Below are 20,804 nucleotides of genomic sequence, written 5' to 3'. Positions count from 1 at the left end.
GTTTTTCACGAGTAAAAAGCGGCGCGTGCCTCTTGTTTTCTGATTCATTTCATTACGTCAGTAGGGCCCGTGACAGATGCGTTTCCGGTTGTTATAAAACAATGCTAGGTGCAAATCCGGTGGAGGAATCCCATTAATTTCAAGTTTTCATTTCGCTCTTTTACCTGAATTGGAATTTGTCAATCAGTTCCATTCGTATTAACGTTTTCCTTATCGACTTTATACTAAAATAAATTAAAAAGTGTTCCAAAATGACGGGAAAAGCTAGACCTTTTGAAAATCGAAAAGCGTCGACATTCTATCACCAAATGTTCTACTTCCTGTAATACCTGGCAACTGACGATGACGTCATTTCAATGCAGATTAATTTGAAGCCTGATATTCATTCCAGTCACCAGTGGTCCATTTAGTTGGTGGCCAGCTTTTCACCCGGGTGGAAAGCCGCAGCCATCCATCTCTGAGGTCGATTTCTATGCCTGGAACTTGTGTAGTAACTCAAGATGTTACTGGAACTGTTATCCCTGGGTATTCTAGCGTCGGTGGCGGGACACTCACACGGCTTACAAGTAAGTTACTTAAGAGCTACCTCGAGATGCAGGCTAATCTAGAGATTTCCCAAACTGCTGGTGACACAAAGCAGAATCAGCCCTATAAGAAAATGTAGGGGCTTCAAGAACCTTTCTGTATGATTTCAGCTGTGTACAGATAGTTATCTGATAGTTTTGTAGTCATTGGAAAGGTAAATGTATAGAGGAAACTAAAAATAAAAATTATATGAATCTGGATCGGTTGCAATATGTTGCCAACGTTGTATAGCTCATAACTCATTAACGGCCAGAAGATAATTGATGCCTATTTTGGAGTCGCTAGATGTATAACCCCATATCAGTCATGGCGCCTGTTTTCTCAGCTCTGGCAGTGAAGGGATCTGTGCTAAGTACCCGAGTGAGACCTGCCGCTACGGGCTGCTCTAGGAGCAAGAACCCGTGCTGGCATAAGGTCAGCTAAATCTAAAACAACGACCTGCCTGCTTCGTGGAGTGGTAAGACTGAAGAGAGTGAACTGGTTTTGATACTGTTGTTTTTGTTCCTCTTGTTGCTGCCATGAGCAATATCGGAAAAGTCACTGAGAACGCAAGACAAAGGAAAGTGGCCTCTCATGAAAGATCCACAGAAGCAAGCTCAGGATGTTATCAGACGAAGAAAATCTTGGCAACAAAATCCGTAGCACTACGTTATAAACAAGTATGGGATCAGAATTCACTTGATCGAGATAGCATTGTCTGTAAGTCCCACAACGCTAAAAAGGAAGAAAACCTGGTCGAAATCATGGAATAAGCACAGTGCTGGCAAGGCAGAACACGAGAGGACTACTATTTTAATGGAAGGACGACCAACGAAATTTATTTCATAAGAGATGTTACTGAGAGGGCATCGATAACACGTAATAGTATCTAGATTTTCTCACAGTCCATGAACACTGGAAACCTTCATCGGACTACAAGAGAACATTCCAGTTGTCTCAAAGAGCATTGGCCCTGCTTCTTTGTTAGCCATGTAAGGTTTGAGTCCCTTTTCACAAAATCACGAACTTTTAACAAAGAATCATTTCGAATCGGCCTCCGATGATCATTTCAGCTCAGTGGATGTGAACTTCATGGAATGGTGTAACATTTTTTTTTTAACAAAACGTAATATACCTCCATTTTGGAGGAGATGCTGTAAGGCAAGTGAAGTTATTTAATCTTTAAAAGATAACGTTCAGATTACGTGATAATATATCCATAACGGTTCTTATTTATTATGTCCCTGAATAGCTCCCACCTACGAGTCTGTAGTTGGGAAACCAGCATCTGTTGATGTCAAGAAAAAGGGTGTGAGGGTTGCAGCCTCATCCCTAGAATCTTCCTGAGAAATCCTAAGAGGAAAAGGACTTATGGTGACAAAAATATATATATTGTACGTCTGAGTAGTCCGTTAGTACCAAAATTCTACGTCAGTGATCTGAAAGCTATTAGAGAAGAGACCAGCAGATCAGCAAGAGCATAGGAAAATGGTTTAATTTCATCTTCTGATTTTATGGGGTCGGTAGATGAATATACAAGACTGATAGATAAACTCGAACAAAATCAGCTCCACTCAAGAGGGATTAAATTGTGAACAGGGGATGTGGGATTAAATTGTGAAAAAAGGAGAGACGGAATTATGAAAAAAAGGATGAGGGATTAAACTATGAAAAAAGAAGGAGAGACAGAATTATGAAAAAAGGGATAAGGGAGTAAACTGTACAATAAAGGGATGATAAAGAATCCCTGACAGCCTGTAATCCAGTCAAAAGAAGACATTATATTCTCATGACTTGACCCACGAAAAGAGAAAGTAAAATGGCATTGTTGCTGGTGCGTCCTATTTCATTCATCGTCCAGCCTTTACATTATGATTGTTATCATTTTCGTTGTCCTTGGCATGATATTCAATTTGCAGTGAACGTGGCAGTACAGAGAGCTTTGTAACCAGAATTATGCGTTGACATTTCAACACGCACACGCATGCATACGCAAAACTTTAGTGCAGGATCATTATAAGGAATATTTGCATGGTTTTAATTAAATTTCTTGTCTGTTTAACCACTGGAGTGACGCTATACCAGAGATAATTGTAAGCAAATCAATTGGTAGAGGTTTATTCCCGCATACTCTCAGTTGACGCTTTCTGCTTATAGCTGTTGGTCTTATTTGAGGTGCAATACTAACCTGATTATACGTCACGTAATCATATCCTTCGATACACATATGCAAGGGGATTTAGTCATTATGAGAAAACTAAATATAGTACAGTCGCGACTAGGCCTATAATTTTGATATCTAAAGCAAGAGTTTGAGACTTACAAAGCAAGAGGTTGAGACTTACGTAGAGAATGCTGACTGAAACTAAGTCTCAAGCGTAAGCCAGAAAAGGCCTGTGAAAATAGGAAAAGTGAGTGAAGTTGCTTGCAAGACATAGATGAAAACACACCATTTGTTTGTGATTCGATGACCTGTTGAAGAGACTTTCGCGTAGGTTTCTGCTTCTTCCTAACTGGTTATATTCCAAGATTCCTAGATTCCTGGATTTTCTCTTAAACTTTGTTCGAATTTCTTTACAGATTCAGCTACGAGAAAGCCAAGAAAGATTGAATCCGCACCTGGAGAGTTTTATCTTCAAAAATCGGCCAAGACGTAAGTAACCCTCTCTCTCTCTCTCTCTCTCTCTCTCTCCTCTCTCTCTCTCTCTCTCTCTCTCTCTCAGTTTGATATTTTTTTACAGCTGCTCTCATTGGACTGAAATCTAACGATTGAATGTTTCCCATTATAAATAATGGTATAATTACCGTACAGGAAAATGGCTTAGAATTTCACGTGAGGATCACTTGAAGGATATATATAGCAATTACAGAACAGAAAATGCACAAAATCTCATTATTTATTGCTTTTCCAGAAAGCATTTTTTGAATCATTTCTAGTTGGTCAACTATAAATTTCCCGTGTAAAACTTTTGGGCCAAAACTGGTGTACTCAACCAGACACACATTCAGTAAATGTAGATTATTTCAGACGTATGAATTTTGCTCAAACCATCATAACCCAGGAGATTCTATAGAGGGAATAGTGCCGTCAGTGCACCTCCCGCTGTGCGCTGTAGGTTATTTGCAGCGTCCCTTCAGCCCCTAGCTGCAGCCCTTTTTAATTACTTTTACTATACCTCCATTCATCTTCTTTCATCCATCTTGCTATCTACCCTCTCCTATTGTAGATTCACATCAACCGTGCATCTGATGTCTAGGCCAGTCCCTTACGACGCTCTTGATTGGCTGTTGATAAGCCAATCAAAGGGCTGGAAACTCAAATGTATCCCTCAGGAGTGGTGGAACATAGTACATCCTGCCTATGTGAACTCTCCAGACTGTGATTGGCTTATCAACAGCCAATCAGGAGCGTCGTATGGGAGGGCCTAGACATCAGATGCACAGTTGATGTGAATCTACTATAAAAATTGTTTCATAGTGTAACTGCTGAATGACCTCATAGGTCCCAGCTCTAGTAGGCTTTTGGCTTTCATTTGTTAAAGACATCTATATATATATATATATATATATATATATATATATATATATATACATATATATATATATATATATATATATATATATTATATATATATATATATATATATATATATATATATACATATACATATATACATACATATATATATATATATATATATATATATATATATATATATATATATATATTATATATATATATATAAAAGAGACCTCCATTCTTTCAAAACTCAAAATACCGTTTCATGTCTCCTTTGACGTCACAGCGCGGAGTTACCAAGTGCTACGGGGTTCACCCGCCGGTCTGCACCACCGATGGAAGCGAGAAGGAAGTCACCCGGACTTCAGCGGAGGCGGTGAAGCCACGGGTGACATCTCCCCGCCCACCGACCTCCCAGTCTCCATACCCGTGTATGGCGATGACCTCAATTTCATCCTGACCAAGGTCAACATCGCCGATGGCGACTTGAAGCTCAGGTAAGGGAGTTTTTCTGAGCTGTCTATAGTGATCTCTCTCGTTTCTTTTCTGTTATGAGTTAATTAATTGTTTTGGTATATTTACTTGAAAAGCAATGACAGATAATACCTGCTTTTATCTTTATGATTTAATTAATTGTTTTCGGTAAATTTACTTTAAACGCAATGGCAGATAATACCTGCTTTTATCTTTATGATTTGATTAATTGTTTTTGGTATATCACTTTAAACGCAATGACAGATAATACCTGCTTTTATCTTTATGATTTAATTAATTGTTTTCGGTAAATTTACTTTAAACGCAATGGCAGATAATACCTGCTTTTATCTTTATGATTTGATTAATTGTTTTGGTATATCACTTTAAACGCAATGACAGATAATACCTGCTTTTATCTTTATGATTTAATTAATTGTTTTCGGTAAATTTACTTTAAACGCAATGGCAGATAATACCTGCTTTTATCTTTATGATTTGATTAATTGTTTTTGGTATATCACTTTAAACGCAATGACAGATAATACCTGCTTTTATCTTTATGATTTAATTAATTGTTTTCGGTAAATTTACTTTAAACGCAATGGCAGATAATACCTGCTTTTATCTTTATGATTTGATTAATTGTTTTTGGTATATCACTTTAAACGCAATGACAGATAATACCTGCTTTTATCTTTATGATTTAATTAATTGTTTTTGGTAAATTTACTTTAAACGCAATGGCAGATAATACCTTGCTTTTATCTTAATGATTTAATTGATTGTTTTGATATATTTACTTAAATTGCAATGTCACCTAATACCTGCTTTTATCTTTATGATTTGATTATTTGTTTTGGTAAATATACTTAATACAATGACAGATATTTGCTGTTATCTCTAATATTTAATTATTTGCTTTTGTAAGCTCATTTTAAATGCGAATGACAGATAATACTTGCTGTTGTCTCTATGCTTTGATTATTCGTTTTGGTACACAAACACACACACACGCACACACACACACACACACACATATATATATATATATATAAATATATATAAATTTGATTACATATATATTATTTTATATATATAGAGATATATATATATATATATATATATATAGGTATATACATTACATCAATACATATTATAATATAATTTATATATATATATATATTTATAATACAATTGGCTTAATACAATTGACATACTTGCTTGCTTGCTGCTCTCTTGCACACTCTGTGATTTAATAATCATCCCCCACATTTACTCAAGTTTTTCCTCCACAGGATTCGCCGAGATGGCGGATACGTCGAGGAATTGGAAAACGATATGGACTGCATTTACGCTAGTAATGTCAGTAGCAACTGGATGGTCCTGTCTACGTGTACTGGAGTGGTAAGTAACCACTGATTTATTAGATAATTTATCTGTCATACCTATTTTAGCAATGCCATTATTATCGTGAATCCCGTAAGGGGGTAGTGTCTTCAGTGTACCTCACACGATGCACTGTAGGCATTACACGGGCATTTCTTTGCAGCTTCCCTTCGGGCATAGCTTCCACCCATTTCATTCTTATTACTAAACCTCCTTTCATATTCCCTTTCTTTCATCTTACTTTCCATCTTCTAACAATATTCCAACATTATTTTCAGCGCTGAATGACCTTGCAGGTTAGGGCACTTGGCCTTTGACCTAGATTTTACATTCCAGTTGAATAATACTAAAGAAGCTTCAAGGACAACGCGGCGTAATTATAGTCGTTCAAGCTATGCATTTCCTGTCGTGCAGAGACCTGCAAAAGGCACTATTTTCCAAACCAGACATATTTTACACCATAGCCTAATCCCGTAGTGGGGTAATGCCGTCAGTGAACCTCATGTGGTGCACTGTAAGCATTACTTAAGGTTCTTTGCAGCATGCCTTCGTCCCCTAACTGCAACCCCTTTCGTTCCTTTTACTGTACCTCCTTTCATATTCTCTTTCTCCATCTTACTTTCCACCCTCTCCTAATACTAGATTCAAAGTGCAACTGCTTTGAGGTTTTCCTCCTGTTAAGCCTTTCAAACCTTTTACTGTCATTTCCATTTCAGCGTTGAATGACCTCATAGGTCCCAGTGCTTGGCCTGTGGCCTAAATTCTATATTCAGTTCAACATCAAAGCCTAAGCACCCATTCATTGTTCTTACCCTGTTCCATCACAATATATACTTCTTGACTTCTTTCGTTTACCTAGCATTTTATTTGCCTAGCATTTCATGACTGGAATTTGCACCACAGAATGGAGTGTTCCACCACAAGGGAATCCCCTACCAGCTCGAGCAAGTCGACCCCAGTGACCAGGGGGCACTCAGGCACAAGAGAGATTTCGAGGAGCCGATATACGTGACCTACCCTCTCACTTCGCTGATGAATTTCGATCCCAAAGGTCAGTTGCTCTTGGTTTTTGCTGACTGGAAATTGACTGACTCCTCCTCACGAGTACGATATTATGTTTCTCGACTTTCAAGCCAATCTTCTTCTTGAATTCAGCTCGAAGCAATGTCGAAAGTTGTACAACTGCAGTGAACCAGGAAAGGAATATCTTCACTTGAAAAGAACCGTTTCTTTTAACATTCTAATAATGATTATTTCATGGAACTCTGTGTTGTTTTGTTTAACTTTATGCAGTGAGAGAGCTGACACAGACTAACTTTAGAAGCAATTTCACTAATATTAAACGAAAATTGGCGGTGAAATCAATACTTTTTGGGGAGATCAGTTAATGTTTGTCGATATGTGTATTAAACGCAAATAAAAATACAGATTTATGAATAAATCGGTTCATGAATAAATTGAGCTTCACATTTTCACGTTTGAATTTACACTGACAACTAATTCATACGAATTTTGATGGGAATAAAAGTCACCAAACTTTGCATCAACGACGTTAACCAGAAAGTGACATCCACTTGAAATACAAACGTTCCAATTCCAGGAATGGATTCCCTGACGCCCCCCGTGGCACTCCAGCGTCCGGTGGCTCCGGGATTCGACTCAGGCATCACCTTCCACCCTCCGGCGACCGGGAGAGGCAACATCCGTCGAAAGAGACGTACGAAGGGGCCCTTCACAGTCGAACTCGCCGTCTTCGTGGACCCGAAACTCTACTCTTACATCGGCAACCGGTACCCGGGCACGGACAAGCAGGTGCAGACCAAAACCATGGATATTGTGATGACCCTCGTCAATGCTGTGAGTAGTACATGTCCCGAGGTGGAGACAAATTTAATGATTGAATCGTGAATAGTAGTCTTGAGTGCTTAGACATGATTTTCATGTTTGTTCGTCAGTCTGCCATAAATAGGATGGCCTGCGGGTTGGAAGAGGATGAATAATGGAACCCAATTGCAAAGGAAGTTGTAAGGCTTGTCCTTAAAATAGGGAGCTTTAAAGGATTGACAAAAATCCACGTTTTAGCGTCAGAATTCAGATTTATAAAGTAGATAGAATTGCGTAGCTTGGTAGCGCAGAGAAGTCCTGAGCATAGAACCGACCCCCACAGTATTTATTTGCCAACTTCAAAATATAGTTCATCATAGAATAGACCTGTTTTTTTCTATTAGGCAGAAGCTTCTTCGATATCAGTCTGGCCAAACAAGAAATGGTTCAGGAACCATATTCGAAGTAACCGCATTTGGAATAACTGGATTTTCGTCCTTTTCGTTGAATGCCAAATGCAGGCATGTTAGTATATACCCTTACTTACCCCTGAACCAAAACAGAAGTAGAAAAATGACCTGAGATTATAGTGTTCAAAATAGTTCCACCATAGCCTAGAGAAAGTGTTTAGTGACCTCTAGGAAGTTTCGTCCTCTATGCCCCTTGTAAATGATTCTCTCTCTCAATCTATGTCTTAGGTGCACCTCCTGTATTCTGACGCCTCTCTTGGGAGCAGCCAAGTCGCCATGATGGTCAAGAGAGTGGAGATATTGGGCACCAGTACCCTGACCACCTCTAAGGGCAACATCTACGAGTACCTGAAGGATTTCTGCGCGTGGCAATCCGACGAGAACCCGACTGTGAGTTGACTTTTTTTCTTTCTTTCTTTTTTGAGTCTGGACGCCGAGATAGGCTGTAGGAATCTTTCCTAGACAGTGACTACCACGGTCTTTTCGGTATGTACTATCTAACTTTGTGGCATGTTTAGTTCAGGCCCGTTGGGGATGACCATCAAAACATAAACAAAAGACTGTCAGTATCTAAAGATAATGACCTCCAAGTAGTCCTAGCCCCAGATAACAACCCCCGAAAACCCTTGGGAGTCACTATCTAGAAAAGTTCCGGCTTTAGTATTGCAAAGTCAACAGAACATAAATGAACACAGGGCATTTTACGTAGAAGTACTCATATAAGAAGTAGAGTGATACAGTTCTACGACGAAAATGGGGCTTTCCGTCACTGATTCATTGGAAAAAAAAATCACTAAGACAAGATGCTGTCATTGACTTGAATATGCCGTCTTCAAGTGTTTTACAAGGGACTGCTTCAATCTAGAGCCCGTAATAATAATAATAATAATAGCGTTCAGAGACCTCAAACCTCCAATTCTGAGCAATTCCCCATTAGCGGATTATGCATACCGAATGAGTGTGCACTGATTCATTTTCCAACGCAGGCCTAAAAATATTTCTCCCAACCTTTACACCTCACGTTGTTCACTGTAGGCATGACGTGAGGGCCTTGACAGCGTCCAACCCCCAGCTGCGACCCCTCTGAGTCCTTTTACTGTCCCTCCGTTCTTATTCTCCTTCTTCGATCTGTCTTTCCGCCCTCTCTAACAATTGTTTCATAGTGCAACTGCTTTGAGGTTTTCCTCTTGTTACACCTTTCAGACATTCTTAAGGTCAATGTCCCTCTCAGCGCTGACTGACCTCTGCCTTTGGCCTCAATTCTATATACATTCTATTTTCAACATATGACTTTTCAATTCTTCATTCGACAGGACGCAAAGGGCAAGTGGGACCACGCCCTGCTCCTCTCAGGCATCGACCTGTGGAATGATAATCCGTCCAAGAACTCCACGGTGGGACTGGCCTACGTCGGCGGAATGTGCAACTCCATGTTCTCTTGCACGGTCAACGAGGCGACGACTTTCGCCGCTGCCTACATCATCGCTCACGAAATGGGACACAAGTGAGTATAGCACCAAAGGTCCTCCTCTGAATATGCTCCCACAGTATTGTATTCAGTGGACCTTGAGTAGGACCTTCGAAGGTCGCTGTGTTTTGTTTGGCGATGTGGAGACGCGAGTGGTCGCAAAGTCTGTTGCTGTTAAATGTGATTTTTTTTTTTATAATGTCAGTCATAAAAAGCAGTCATTTTGATTCGAAGGTATAATGGACAAGTATAGCTCAAATGTTCTCGTAGAATGGGTTTTAGTATTAAGTGTTTTTTTGCAGGATGATAATGGTTCAAACCTTTAGAATAATGTTAAATATATGTATATTATATATATACACATACATACACACACACATATATATATATATATATATATATATATATATATATATATATATATATATATATTTATATATATGAATAACTTGATCACGAAGTATATAAAACGTGATGCTATGTATAAATAAAGGTTTTTTTCTAACTGTGCCTAAGTAAAGGGTCGTACTAGACCGAAAGTTCTTGGCTCTCTCGCCTTTCAGTTTTTCCTCCGTGGCAAAAACCTTTATATATTATTATATTATATATTATCTATATATATATCTATAATATATATATAGTATATTATATATATATATGTGTGTGTGTGTGTGTGTGTGTGTGTATATATATACATATATATTTATAAATCAGTTGGGACTGTCTATGAAAACATTTCAAGGTGAGGATAGATTTACAATGATATACCATTAACAATAATCTAACGATCAGTTTTGTGCCATTTCTATCAGAATAAGCTTTCACAGGCCCAACGTCATTTTCCAATCAGTTCCTTGGCAAAAAAAAAAAAAAAAAAAAAAAATTAACTTGACGAAAATCAGACGTTTCTGTCGGTCAGCTTTAAGTCGAATCAGTTGTACTACATCCTTGTTGAAAAGGAGACGTTTGCTGATTAGTCTGGTTCACGTGCCCGCCTACCGACTCGGTAGTCCCGAGTTCGATTCCCTGCTATGCCAACGTGGAATCGGAGGAATTTATTTCTGGTGATTAGAAGTTAATATTGCGATATAATGTGGCTCGGATCCAACAATAAGTTGTAGGTCCCGTTGCTAGGTAGCCATTTAGGAACCAGTTGGTTACCTAGCAATGGGACCTACAGGTTATTGTGGGATCGGAACCACGTGCTATCGAGAAATTTACTTCTAACCACCAGAAATAAATTCCTTCGATTCCACGTTAGCATAGCGTGAAAATATCTAATGATTCGGGCCAGCCCTAGGAGAGCTGTTCATCAGCTCAGTGTTCTTGGTAAACTAACATGCACTTGACTTTGTCTTTCAGTTTTAACATGGTTCACGACGGAAGCGATCAAGCGTCCACGTGCAGCACAGAAAAGTACATCATGTCGCCTATTATGAGTTCCGGTGCCACCTCTTGGTCGCCGTGTTCTGTGCGCTCAATCGAACGTTTCCTAAATTCTTAGTAAGTCTAAGAGAGAGAGAGAGAGATTCTAATCACAGTTTACTTAAAATGCTGACAAATCATAATTGTTTCCCGTGTGTCTGTGTCCACTTTCATTTTCTGGGAAATATGAATAATTTATCGGTAAAGTCTAATGACCATGATTACCACAGGTGCCTAAACAGTACAAATTTTCCCAGATTCTGACGTAGAGTCACAAGCAATTACGTAAATATTCTACGATAACTTCAAGTAACAGTCTGAAATGTATTCACTATCTCTTAGATAGTGCTCAATAATAATCTAAAATAAGCTTCATCCGCTGCTTAAATCTCATGACTATGTCTCTCCTCCAGCGGGGATTGCTTGGCCCCGGAGAAGACGTCAAAAATCCGGGCAGGAGGACCCAAACACGACGGCGCCCTTCCCGGGAAGAGATACGACGCAGACGAACAGTGCCACTACATGTATGGTAATGGATGGAAACATTTCAAGAGCTCCAGAGATGCCATGTTTTCGGTGAGTTGCCTATTCACATTTTTTTCCCTTAAACGAGTTAAAAAAAAAAAATTTTTTGTCGACGCCATATTTTGTCTTGTCCTGGAGGTCACCCCGTCATAGTTTGACCTGACCCGTGCCATGTGAGAGGGGTTAAAAAGATAAGAGTAGGTGGTATCAGAATGCTTCGAGATGGTTTAGTCATATACTAGCAGAAAAAAAGGCCTACAAAAACAACTTTAAGTTAAGCCTAACAACATTTCTATCACGTGACTTTCCCATCATATTCTACAACAATGCCTCTAGGAGCAAAACTTACACACCGTCTCTCTCTCTCCTTGACAGAACGTCTGCCGTGAGATCTGGTGCAGGAAAGGACGGCAGCTAAGGACACCGAGCGCGTCTGCCTTGCAGGGAACTTCCTGCGCTCCTAACAAGGTAAGCCCAGGAAGCTGGAGCATCGGTCTTTTCTATTTTTGACCTGTCGAGTCGTTCGTCGGTTTATGTTCACGACGGTAACCTAGAAGGCGTAAGAGTAGGTTCTATTTTTCTAAAAAGAGAGAGAGAGAGCAAGAGAGAGAGAGAAACAAACTAGGGAGAGGAATAATCTTATAAATAAACGTTCAGCTTTTTTATATAAGGAATAAAACTGAGTCATTATATGCATTTGTATTGATGATAGTGTATACAGCTTAAGTATGCATATATGGGGCATGTATAGTTCTTATAACTGTATATATATATCTTGCTTGTGAACCCATTATCTGTGCATTTGTGCGTATCTCCCTCCTTTAGAACAGCAAACTATCTTGTTCTCATGGCAACCTTGTAATAGTTCAGACAGGAATTTTGCTACCAATGCTGTTGAATCAAGAGCTGATAATTTTGCCGAGAAATTTCATGTTAACATCACAGGTGACCCCATAAAATTAACCACTAACACCTGTTCTTAAACTTGGGACCAAAGAAATACTTATGTCAGAAAGCATCGTTGAACAAGAAGACGAGAAGGAATCAACGAACATCGTTAAGTTTAGATATATTCTCATCTTGCTTTATTGATCCTGTGACTCACCACTTCTCATGTCTTCCCGTTATCCTTCTCTGTATTTGCTTCCAGACATCCATACAAATGTACCGTTTCCATTCCGTCATCATCCGCGTTGACACTCGTAACTCCATCTTCCTAATTTCCATGTACTTTCTTGACCTTATTTAATATGTTCACAATCACTCTCAATTTCCTCCTCTTAGCAACACTGTCAAACTCTTCAATCATCTTCTGCAGTTTCTCCTCACTGTCCTGAATCAGTAGTGTATCAATTGAAAACTACAACCATTCAGCATTCCATTGACGACTAACTCCCGTATTCCTCAGATTTGAAATCACATCATTTGTCACTTTACTCTTCCCATAAAGATATTCTACAGCCATAACACGTGTGTCCCAGGCCCACTCTTACACCAAACCAGTCACTTTACTGGCTCTTTCTTCTCACATACTATGTTTCTATCTTTTGTACCATACATCCTCGCCACTTCCATATTGCTTCTCAGAATACTTCCTTGTACATAAGACAAATATTTTGATTTTGCGTTAGTAAGAGACAGTAGCGCAACGGGTTCTTACTATATAAAAAGTCAGCAAGCCATGTACGAAACCCTTCTGGCAGCTTTATTTTCGATTTGGGGAAAAGTCCATTACAAAGGCACAGTAATAATCTTTACTGTGTCTTCTCTTACTTTGTACGAATGGAAATATCTTCTCAACGGTCGAGAGTTGGGATGGAATAAGCCTAATGTGACGAACACAGAAGAAGGGACACAGCTTGGAAATTACGTAGACAGCAGAAATCTGAGCATATTCCAAGAAGGACAGATGAAGTCGTATGGGACATCTTGCCAATGACGACTTAAAGACACACTCCAAGAAACTGGTAGAGGAAAGAAACCAGACGCATCTGGAATACCATCAGCATGACGAAGATGCTGTACATGTCACGTTTCTCAGAAGACTAACGATACATCATCTGAACGTGGCCTATTGATGGGGATGATTTGGAGGTGGGAAAGCTTTAATCAAGCTAGGATTTCAAGAGGACCCTACCACCAACACCTTTCCAAGAATCCCTGAGCACGGAATTTCTTCTTCGTCACTTCTAGCCCTCGGGAGCACAGCTGGAAGTCAAGCCTGTGGCACACTCACTGGACCCTTACTTTATTATGAAAATTCCAATGGTGAGTCCTTCATTTGTGTGTTGTGGTTAACGATATTATTATTTTATGCTCAGTTTTGAACATACGGTTAGCTAGCGTGTGGTAGTCTTAGCATTTAGTACTTAGTTATTCATTTCTAATTGCATTTTTATAATCACAAAAAGAATGAGGCAAGTTTTTATTCTTCTTGATACTGAAGGGGATAAAGGCATTTGTTTTCATTTGTAATTGTTGTACTTTCTTTTAGGAGTTACGATAATAGTCCGAGTACTTGACGCATTTATATGTATTTGAAAATTAATATATAAACACAAAAATACCCAGTCATCTTGCATGGATATTCAAGGCTTAAACATACTTACCTTTCAATGTAATGGATTCTGTAATGCACAGGAACGCTACTGCGAGGTTGAAGACTAACTTGTGTCTCTTATATTCTGATTGTAGGGACAAGGAAGAACTGTGTATTAAGAACGTTTCATGGCCCTTCATAATTACTCTTCAAAATTTCGCACTTTCTCGATGCTCCAGAAAAATTTTTTCTCGTTTACCTACATGCTGTTACTTTTGTTGACGAGTCTGATATCGATATGTAATAATGCCTGTAGGATTGCAAGAAATGTAGGATTTCAGTCTCCCTGCCGTGCGTGGAATGAAAATATCCCGGTATTACCCTGTGCTCATGTTTCAAAAAAGACTTGGGTTCACAGTGTAAGTGGTTGTGGTGCAGAAGGGCAAAGATGCATGGAAGTAAGTAGATATGCTTAAAGGGGGAACTGGATGATGTGATACTCAAGTTGTGTCAGATGTGGCTTAGAGATGGAGGGTAGTGTCAGAGAGACTGTTGGAGTATATGAAGAAGGATAAATGGATAAAAGAGTTGTGAGGTAACTGGGAACGACTGGGAAAGCAGTCTCGCCAAAAGAGGATGTTTACTTGAATTGAAAGTGATGGCATGCGGCAGAGATGGAAAGATTAGTGGTTTATAAAGTAATGTGCTGAAAGTGATTAGATGTTTGTGAGTTTAAAGTGAAATATGTGCAAGAATATGCAAATGGAAGAATACTTTTGTTGTGTAAATATATTATGGCTGTGATGTTTAATGTCTATGGTTTTAAAAGTTCAGTTGACAGAGCGGTAGAAGGAATCAAGAAAAGAGGCATAGATGTTAATTAATACAAGTTAGATGGGTAATTTAAGGCTCATGACTGGCATGTAAGAGTTTGCAAATGACTTGAGCTATCTGGTGATAGTAAGCAGAAACTGCAGAGACTGTTGAAAGATCTGAAAGTGGTAGTAAGAGGTGAGTGTTGACAGTAAATGTTAACCAGAGAGACTGGGGGTTCATGGCATGGTGGAAGTAATTGTAATATGGCAATGCAAAGAGGAATGACAAACTGAAATTCAACATGAAATGTTGTCCATTCTTGTAACTGCTTTTTATACTCTGCTGGCCTTTCTACAGAGGTATTGTGCATTATCCACTCTGAATAGCCTCTAGTTTTTTTCAGTACGGATTTAATATCGTCGTTGAGAACAATGATTTCGTTGCCATTCATTTTTCCAGCAAGAATTTTAACCAAGAAGGTTGGAAAAATTCCCAGGAACATTTGAAAGTAATCTAAACTGTAATTCTCCAATAATTACAATGCAGTGTATCAGAATACTCTGAAGGCTGAATAACGTTACAATCAAGAATATTAGAGAGAACAAAGAATACTGCAATCAGTGATCCTGGAAAAACAGACTTTTAATCAAGGACCCTAAAGAGACGGAGAATTATTACAATCAAGGATCCTGAAGAGACTGAAGGCTTCCAATCAAGGATCCTGAAGAGCCTGAGAAGTATTACAATCAAGGATCCTAAAGAGACTAAGAAGTCTTACAATCAAAGATCCTGAAAATACTGAAGACCTCCAATTAGACTGAATAGCATTTGCAGTCAAGGATCCTGAAGAGACTGAGAGGTATAACAACCAAGGATCCTGAGGAGGCTAAGGAGTATTACATTCAAGGATCCTGAAGAAACTGAAGTCTTTCAATCAAGGATCTTAAAGAGACTGATGACTATTGCAGTCAAGGATTTTGAAGAAACTGAAAGGTGTTATAATCAAGGACCCAGAAGAGTCTAAGAAGCATTACAATCGACGATCCTAACGAGACTGAGAGGTATTGCAATCAAGGACTGAAGAATTTGAGAAATATTGCAATCAAGGACCCTGAAAAGACTGAATAGCTTTCCAATCAAGTATCTTGGAGAGATGTGGAATCGCACATCCAAGAAACTTACAGAATTAGAAGTCAACTCTCAAGGAATCAAAGTAGACGAAGAGAAACTACACCAAGGACCACGCAGAGCCTACAAAAACGTCCAGAGAACCCGAAGCCATGAAGAAAAGAGAACCTTAAGAGATGAAAGGTGAGGATCCTGTAGAAGTTAAAAGGGAAGTCAGGACCGAACAGTAGCGTTTAAGCACACGGCCCTCGTACTTCGACAGATGAGCCGCAGACTGCCCTGAATCCCATTAGAATAGGTAATTTGTAGCTATTGTTTCGTGATAGCCTACAAAGCTATCACATATTCCAGCTCCGGTTTGTTGAAGGTTTTCCATGTTTATTGCTATTGTGAGTCACGCAATGGTGGCGGTGTTGCTAACTCGGTGCAGGCTTCATTTTTTTTTTTTTTTTTCGGTTCTTTGTTCTTTCAGCTTTAAACTGATCAGACATTTATCCTTCTTAAAACTGTCAGCTCCTCGACCGAGGAAATGAACACTTCTGCAATGATAACACTCTTCACCTTATTGTTGTTTTTATTGCTATAGTTATTTATCAAGACGGCTTTAATTTAAAAAAAATAAATATGTTTTGTATGGCAACACTTAGAAGACACCCTTCAGTTTAAATCGAAGGCTGACGATGCATCTACATCAGAAAGAATGATTTTTTTTAAAACGTGAAGATCTGCATGTGAATCAAGTCTCTGCCACGTTTCTATTTATGGTTCTCATTGCCATGTGACATGACACATTGACGTTGCCAAACTAAAATACATTGATTCAATCCTTCCCGTGTTGAAAAGCCACATTAATCGACATTACCTTTGAACAGCTATATTTTGAAATCATGAACAGATAACATAATAAACAATAAAATGACAGACAGCTTATTCCTTTGCAGTACTTTACTGCAACATTCCTGCCATTATTTTTTTCATATCAACCTTTATTCGCAGAAACTGGAAAATGGGACACACACACACTCTCTCTCTCTCTCTCTCCGTAATAAATTGGAAAAATAAAAATAAAAATAAAAATCTCCCAGCGAAAAGGGAGGGTATAGCTCGTCGGGGGCCAATTTCATTAAAATGTTTAATAAGTGTCTTCTTATGATTAGACCATACGAGGCTTCATTACGAAAAAGGAAAATTAAATGCACCCTTCGTATATTTCCCTCCATAATTATGTTAAGGTCAATATTCGTCCCTTCCCTTTCCTTGAGGTAATAACTCTGACCCAACATTTGCAGAACGTAGTTTCAGCTACGCCGTATGAATTCGTTCTCACGTATTTATAACGTCATTTATGTTCGTAATTTATATAACAATGGAATAAAATTGTAGGCCAAAGTACTCATACAACCTAGTATTACCTACTCTAAATTTTAGGCTTAGGCGTTCATACAACTAAGTATTATCTACTGAAATGAAACGTATAGGCACGTGTAGAAGGCTACATTGATAGCGAGGCTGCATCGCGATAATAATACATTATACACCTGTTTAACGTTTGTGAAATAGCAGCATAGCAAGTGAGGTTCATTAATACTAGTATTTATGCAAATTATACCGTCCAGTAATAGTTGTATGCTACTTAATTAACGCTGTGCTTTAACATGTTTGTCAGCCTGCTTAGCTATAAAAAATCTCTCTCTCTCTCTCTCTCTCTCTCTCTTCTCTCTCTCCTCTCCTCTCGTCTCTCTCTCTCTCTCTCCGTAATTACACTGAGAAAGCGCACCACTATATATATATATATATATATATATATAGATATATATTATATAGTATATATATATATATATGTGTTTGTGTGTGTGTGTTGTGTGTGTGTGTGTGTAGTGTGTGTGCGTGTGATCACAGACACACACACACACACACACATATATATATATGTATATATATTACATATTAAATATATTTACATCTATAGTATATCTGTGCATTATATACATATGTGTATATATATATATATAATATATATATATATATATATATATATATGTATATATATATTATAGTATATATATACACCACTATATGAACTAGGGAATCTATACTCATTTACCCTGAAGGAAGAACAAATAGAGTGAATCAGATCCATGAGGGATTTAAAACAGGACTCTCCCATTCTCTTTCGAATAGACGACGTCAAGTCATACCCCAACCAATTTCCTGTGACCCGAACAGTTTCATTTTGACACGGAGCAAATTTCGTTCGTTGCAGGTATGCAAGAACAGCAAGTGCTTGAAGACGTCGAAGCTGCAGGTTAAGAACGGGGTGACGAAGAGGGTGAACAAGGCTAAGAAAGTGAAGAAGAAGAAGAAGAAGAATAAAAAGAAGAAGAAAGGGAAGAAAGACCAGGTCAGCATCAGCCTGATAACGAGCATCGACGCGGCTAGCACTGGTGTTTCCAAGAAGGTAAAAGCTAAGAAGAAGAACCAGCCAGTGACTAACGGCAACAAGGGCGCCGCTTCCACCCCACAGGGTAGCAACGGCAACACGCTTTCCACCACGAACGGACAGTCCACCTCTGTCAACACTAAGGTCAAGATCAAGAATGTGAGCAAGCAGAGGAAGCCCAAGAAATTCAGGAGGATAGAGACGAAAACTCACATCATCTTCAAGGAGAGGCTGAACTACGTACCGGGAAAGGCTGGCGGATCAAGACGATCAGAGTGAAGAAAAATAAGAGAATGATCGAGAGCGCCAAGAAGGTCAAGAAGAAGAAGAAGAAGAAGAAAAACAAAAAGAAGGTTAAGAAGAATAAAAACACAAACAACAGTTTTAATAATATCAACAGCGGTAATATCCAGAACGGAAAAGGGCCAATGGTGGTGGCACCTTCCGTGCCCCCTAATACTCCGGAGAACTGCAAGCCCAAGAAACTTCGCTACGTCGTAGGGAGAGGCTGGTGGGTCAAGGTGCCTCTCGACTGCGTTAAGTACGTCTCTGGTTAATGAGTCACGTACCCTTCAAGTTATGTCGGTCAAGACTTAAAAATAAACTCGGTGACTGAAGAGAAAACTCGACAATCGTTCAGGTATTACTGGGTTGAGAATCTCTGACTTGACGGTGAAGTTCTTAAAGAAATATTTGCAAACGCAAACCCCGAATGAGTAAAGGGGGATTGATTTATGTCGAAGCACGATTGAAAAATAGATAACAGACAATACGCGACAATGAAGTGCTAGAAACGAACATCGATAAACAGGTCAGATCTATAGAAACGACAGATAAACTGAAACATTCATTAAAAAAAAAGAAGAGCAAAAAATAAGAATTAGTATTACTGTTAACAGACACTCATTCTGCAAAGCTACAGTGAAAACGTGTTTCAAATTCAAACCACAATTTTGTCATGGGATTATTTTGCATGCAGATTTGTCAACATCTTTATATATTCTCTCCCTTTCCTCTGCTGTTGCTCTTCCGACAAACAATGTAGTGATATGATCTATTTTTACTGGAAAAATTCTCGCTGTAGGTGTAAGTCCTTATTAATATTATTATATTATTACTATATTGCATTTTTTACTTTTTTTACAGTTTCGTAATTTATTGTGTTAACTTATTATTGCATTTACACTGATGATAAGTATAGTGGGTATAGTAGTGGGGAAGTTTGCGTAAAAATTTTATTTTGATCTTGGTGTTTACCGTTGATTCTGCATTTAGACTGCCATTTTATTTTTTTAACTATAAGATGCCATCGTCTGACACTCAAGTGGTAATGATATCGATGGGTGTCATTTCCGGCTAATTTGGTTTGTATCGTATATCTTCCCTCACTGCCTCAGTACAAATATAGGTTTAAGGTTTACGTAATGCCCTCTCCCGAACTTTCATTCATTCACAAGAGTGTATTCGAGACCACAGCACACACGCATAGTGTAATATATATATATATATATATATATTGAATATATATATATATATATATATATATATATATATTATATAATATATATATATATAATTATATATATATATATATATATATATATATATATATAATATTATATATATATATATATATATATATACATTATATATATATATATATATATTATATAAGTTATATACATATAATATATATATATATATATATATATATATATATATATATATATATATATATACATATACATACTATATATATACACACACACAAAACAATACATACTGTTCATGGCACGAGCATTTCTCAACCATTAAAATGCAAATTAAATTCCTGTTTTTTTTTCTTTATTTCGAACGTACATCGCGTGACGCAACTATTATGTTTTAACCCGATTATGGGCGGCCTCACAAACACCCACTTCCGTTTACGAGTGGCGTTCAGGGTCAAAATCCTTGGCAGAGCGTCCGTCAGCATCCGTCTCTACAAGGTCCGTTCGATTGTGACCCTGGGGAGAAGGATAGGCCCCGGGGTTTTCCAGAAACTCACAGGTACTACATGTAGTACGGAGTCTGAATTCGTTCCTCGTCAACATAAAAAATTGGTGTAATTTGTATACCCCCCACCCCCCGCCCCGCCTTGGAGCGTGTTAGAGAAAAGGGCTCATTGTTGAAGAAAGGATATATATACACTTTCTCCAACATGGAGTCTTTTCTTTAACAGG

The 20,804-nt window shown here is 38.4% G+C and overlaps 1 protein-coding gene across 1 annotated transcript; it reads left to right on the top strand.

Annotated features, from left to right (window-relative positions):
• The first annotated feature begins 410 nt into the window (after positions 1-410).
• LOC135210011 (A disintegrin and metalloproteinase with thrombospondin motifs 18-like) lies at positions 411-20,060 on the top strand. The gene is given in 13 exon segments (XM_064242775.1): positions 411-566; positions 3,145-3,217; positions 4,371-4,581; positions 5,857-5,965; positions 6,851-6,998; positions 7,548-7,804; positions 8,470-8,631; positions 9,555-9,745; positions 11,072-11,212; positions 11,548-11,710; positions 12,035-12,127; positions 18,406-18,823; positions 18,826-20,060. Coding segments are annotated over 13 exon segments (2,346 nt in total). The 5' UTR covers positions 411-500; the 3' UTR covers positions 19,140-20,060.
• The last annotated feature ends 744 nt before the right edge of the window (positions 20,061-20,804 follow it).

This window comes from Macrobrachium nipponense, chromosome 39, assembly GCF_015104395.2.
Source record: "Macrobrachium nipponense isolate FS-2020 chromosome 39, ASM1510439v2, whole genome shotgun sequence".
Classification (NCBI taxonomy): domain Eukaryota; kingdom Metazoa; phylum Arthropoda; class Malacostraca; order Decapoda; family Palaemonidae; genus Macrobrachium; species Macrobrachium nipponense.
Note: the sequence above shows the minus strand (reverse complement) of the source record. Positions and strands in the feature narration are given on the sequence as shown.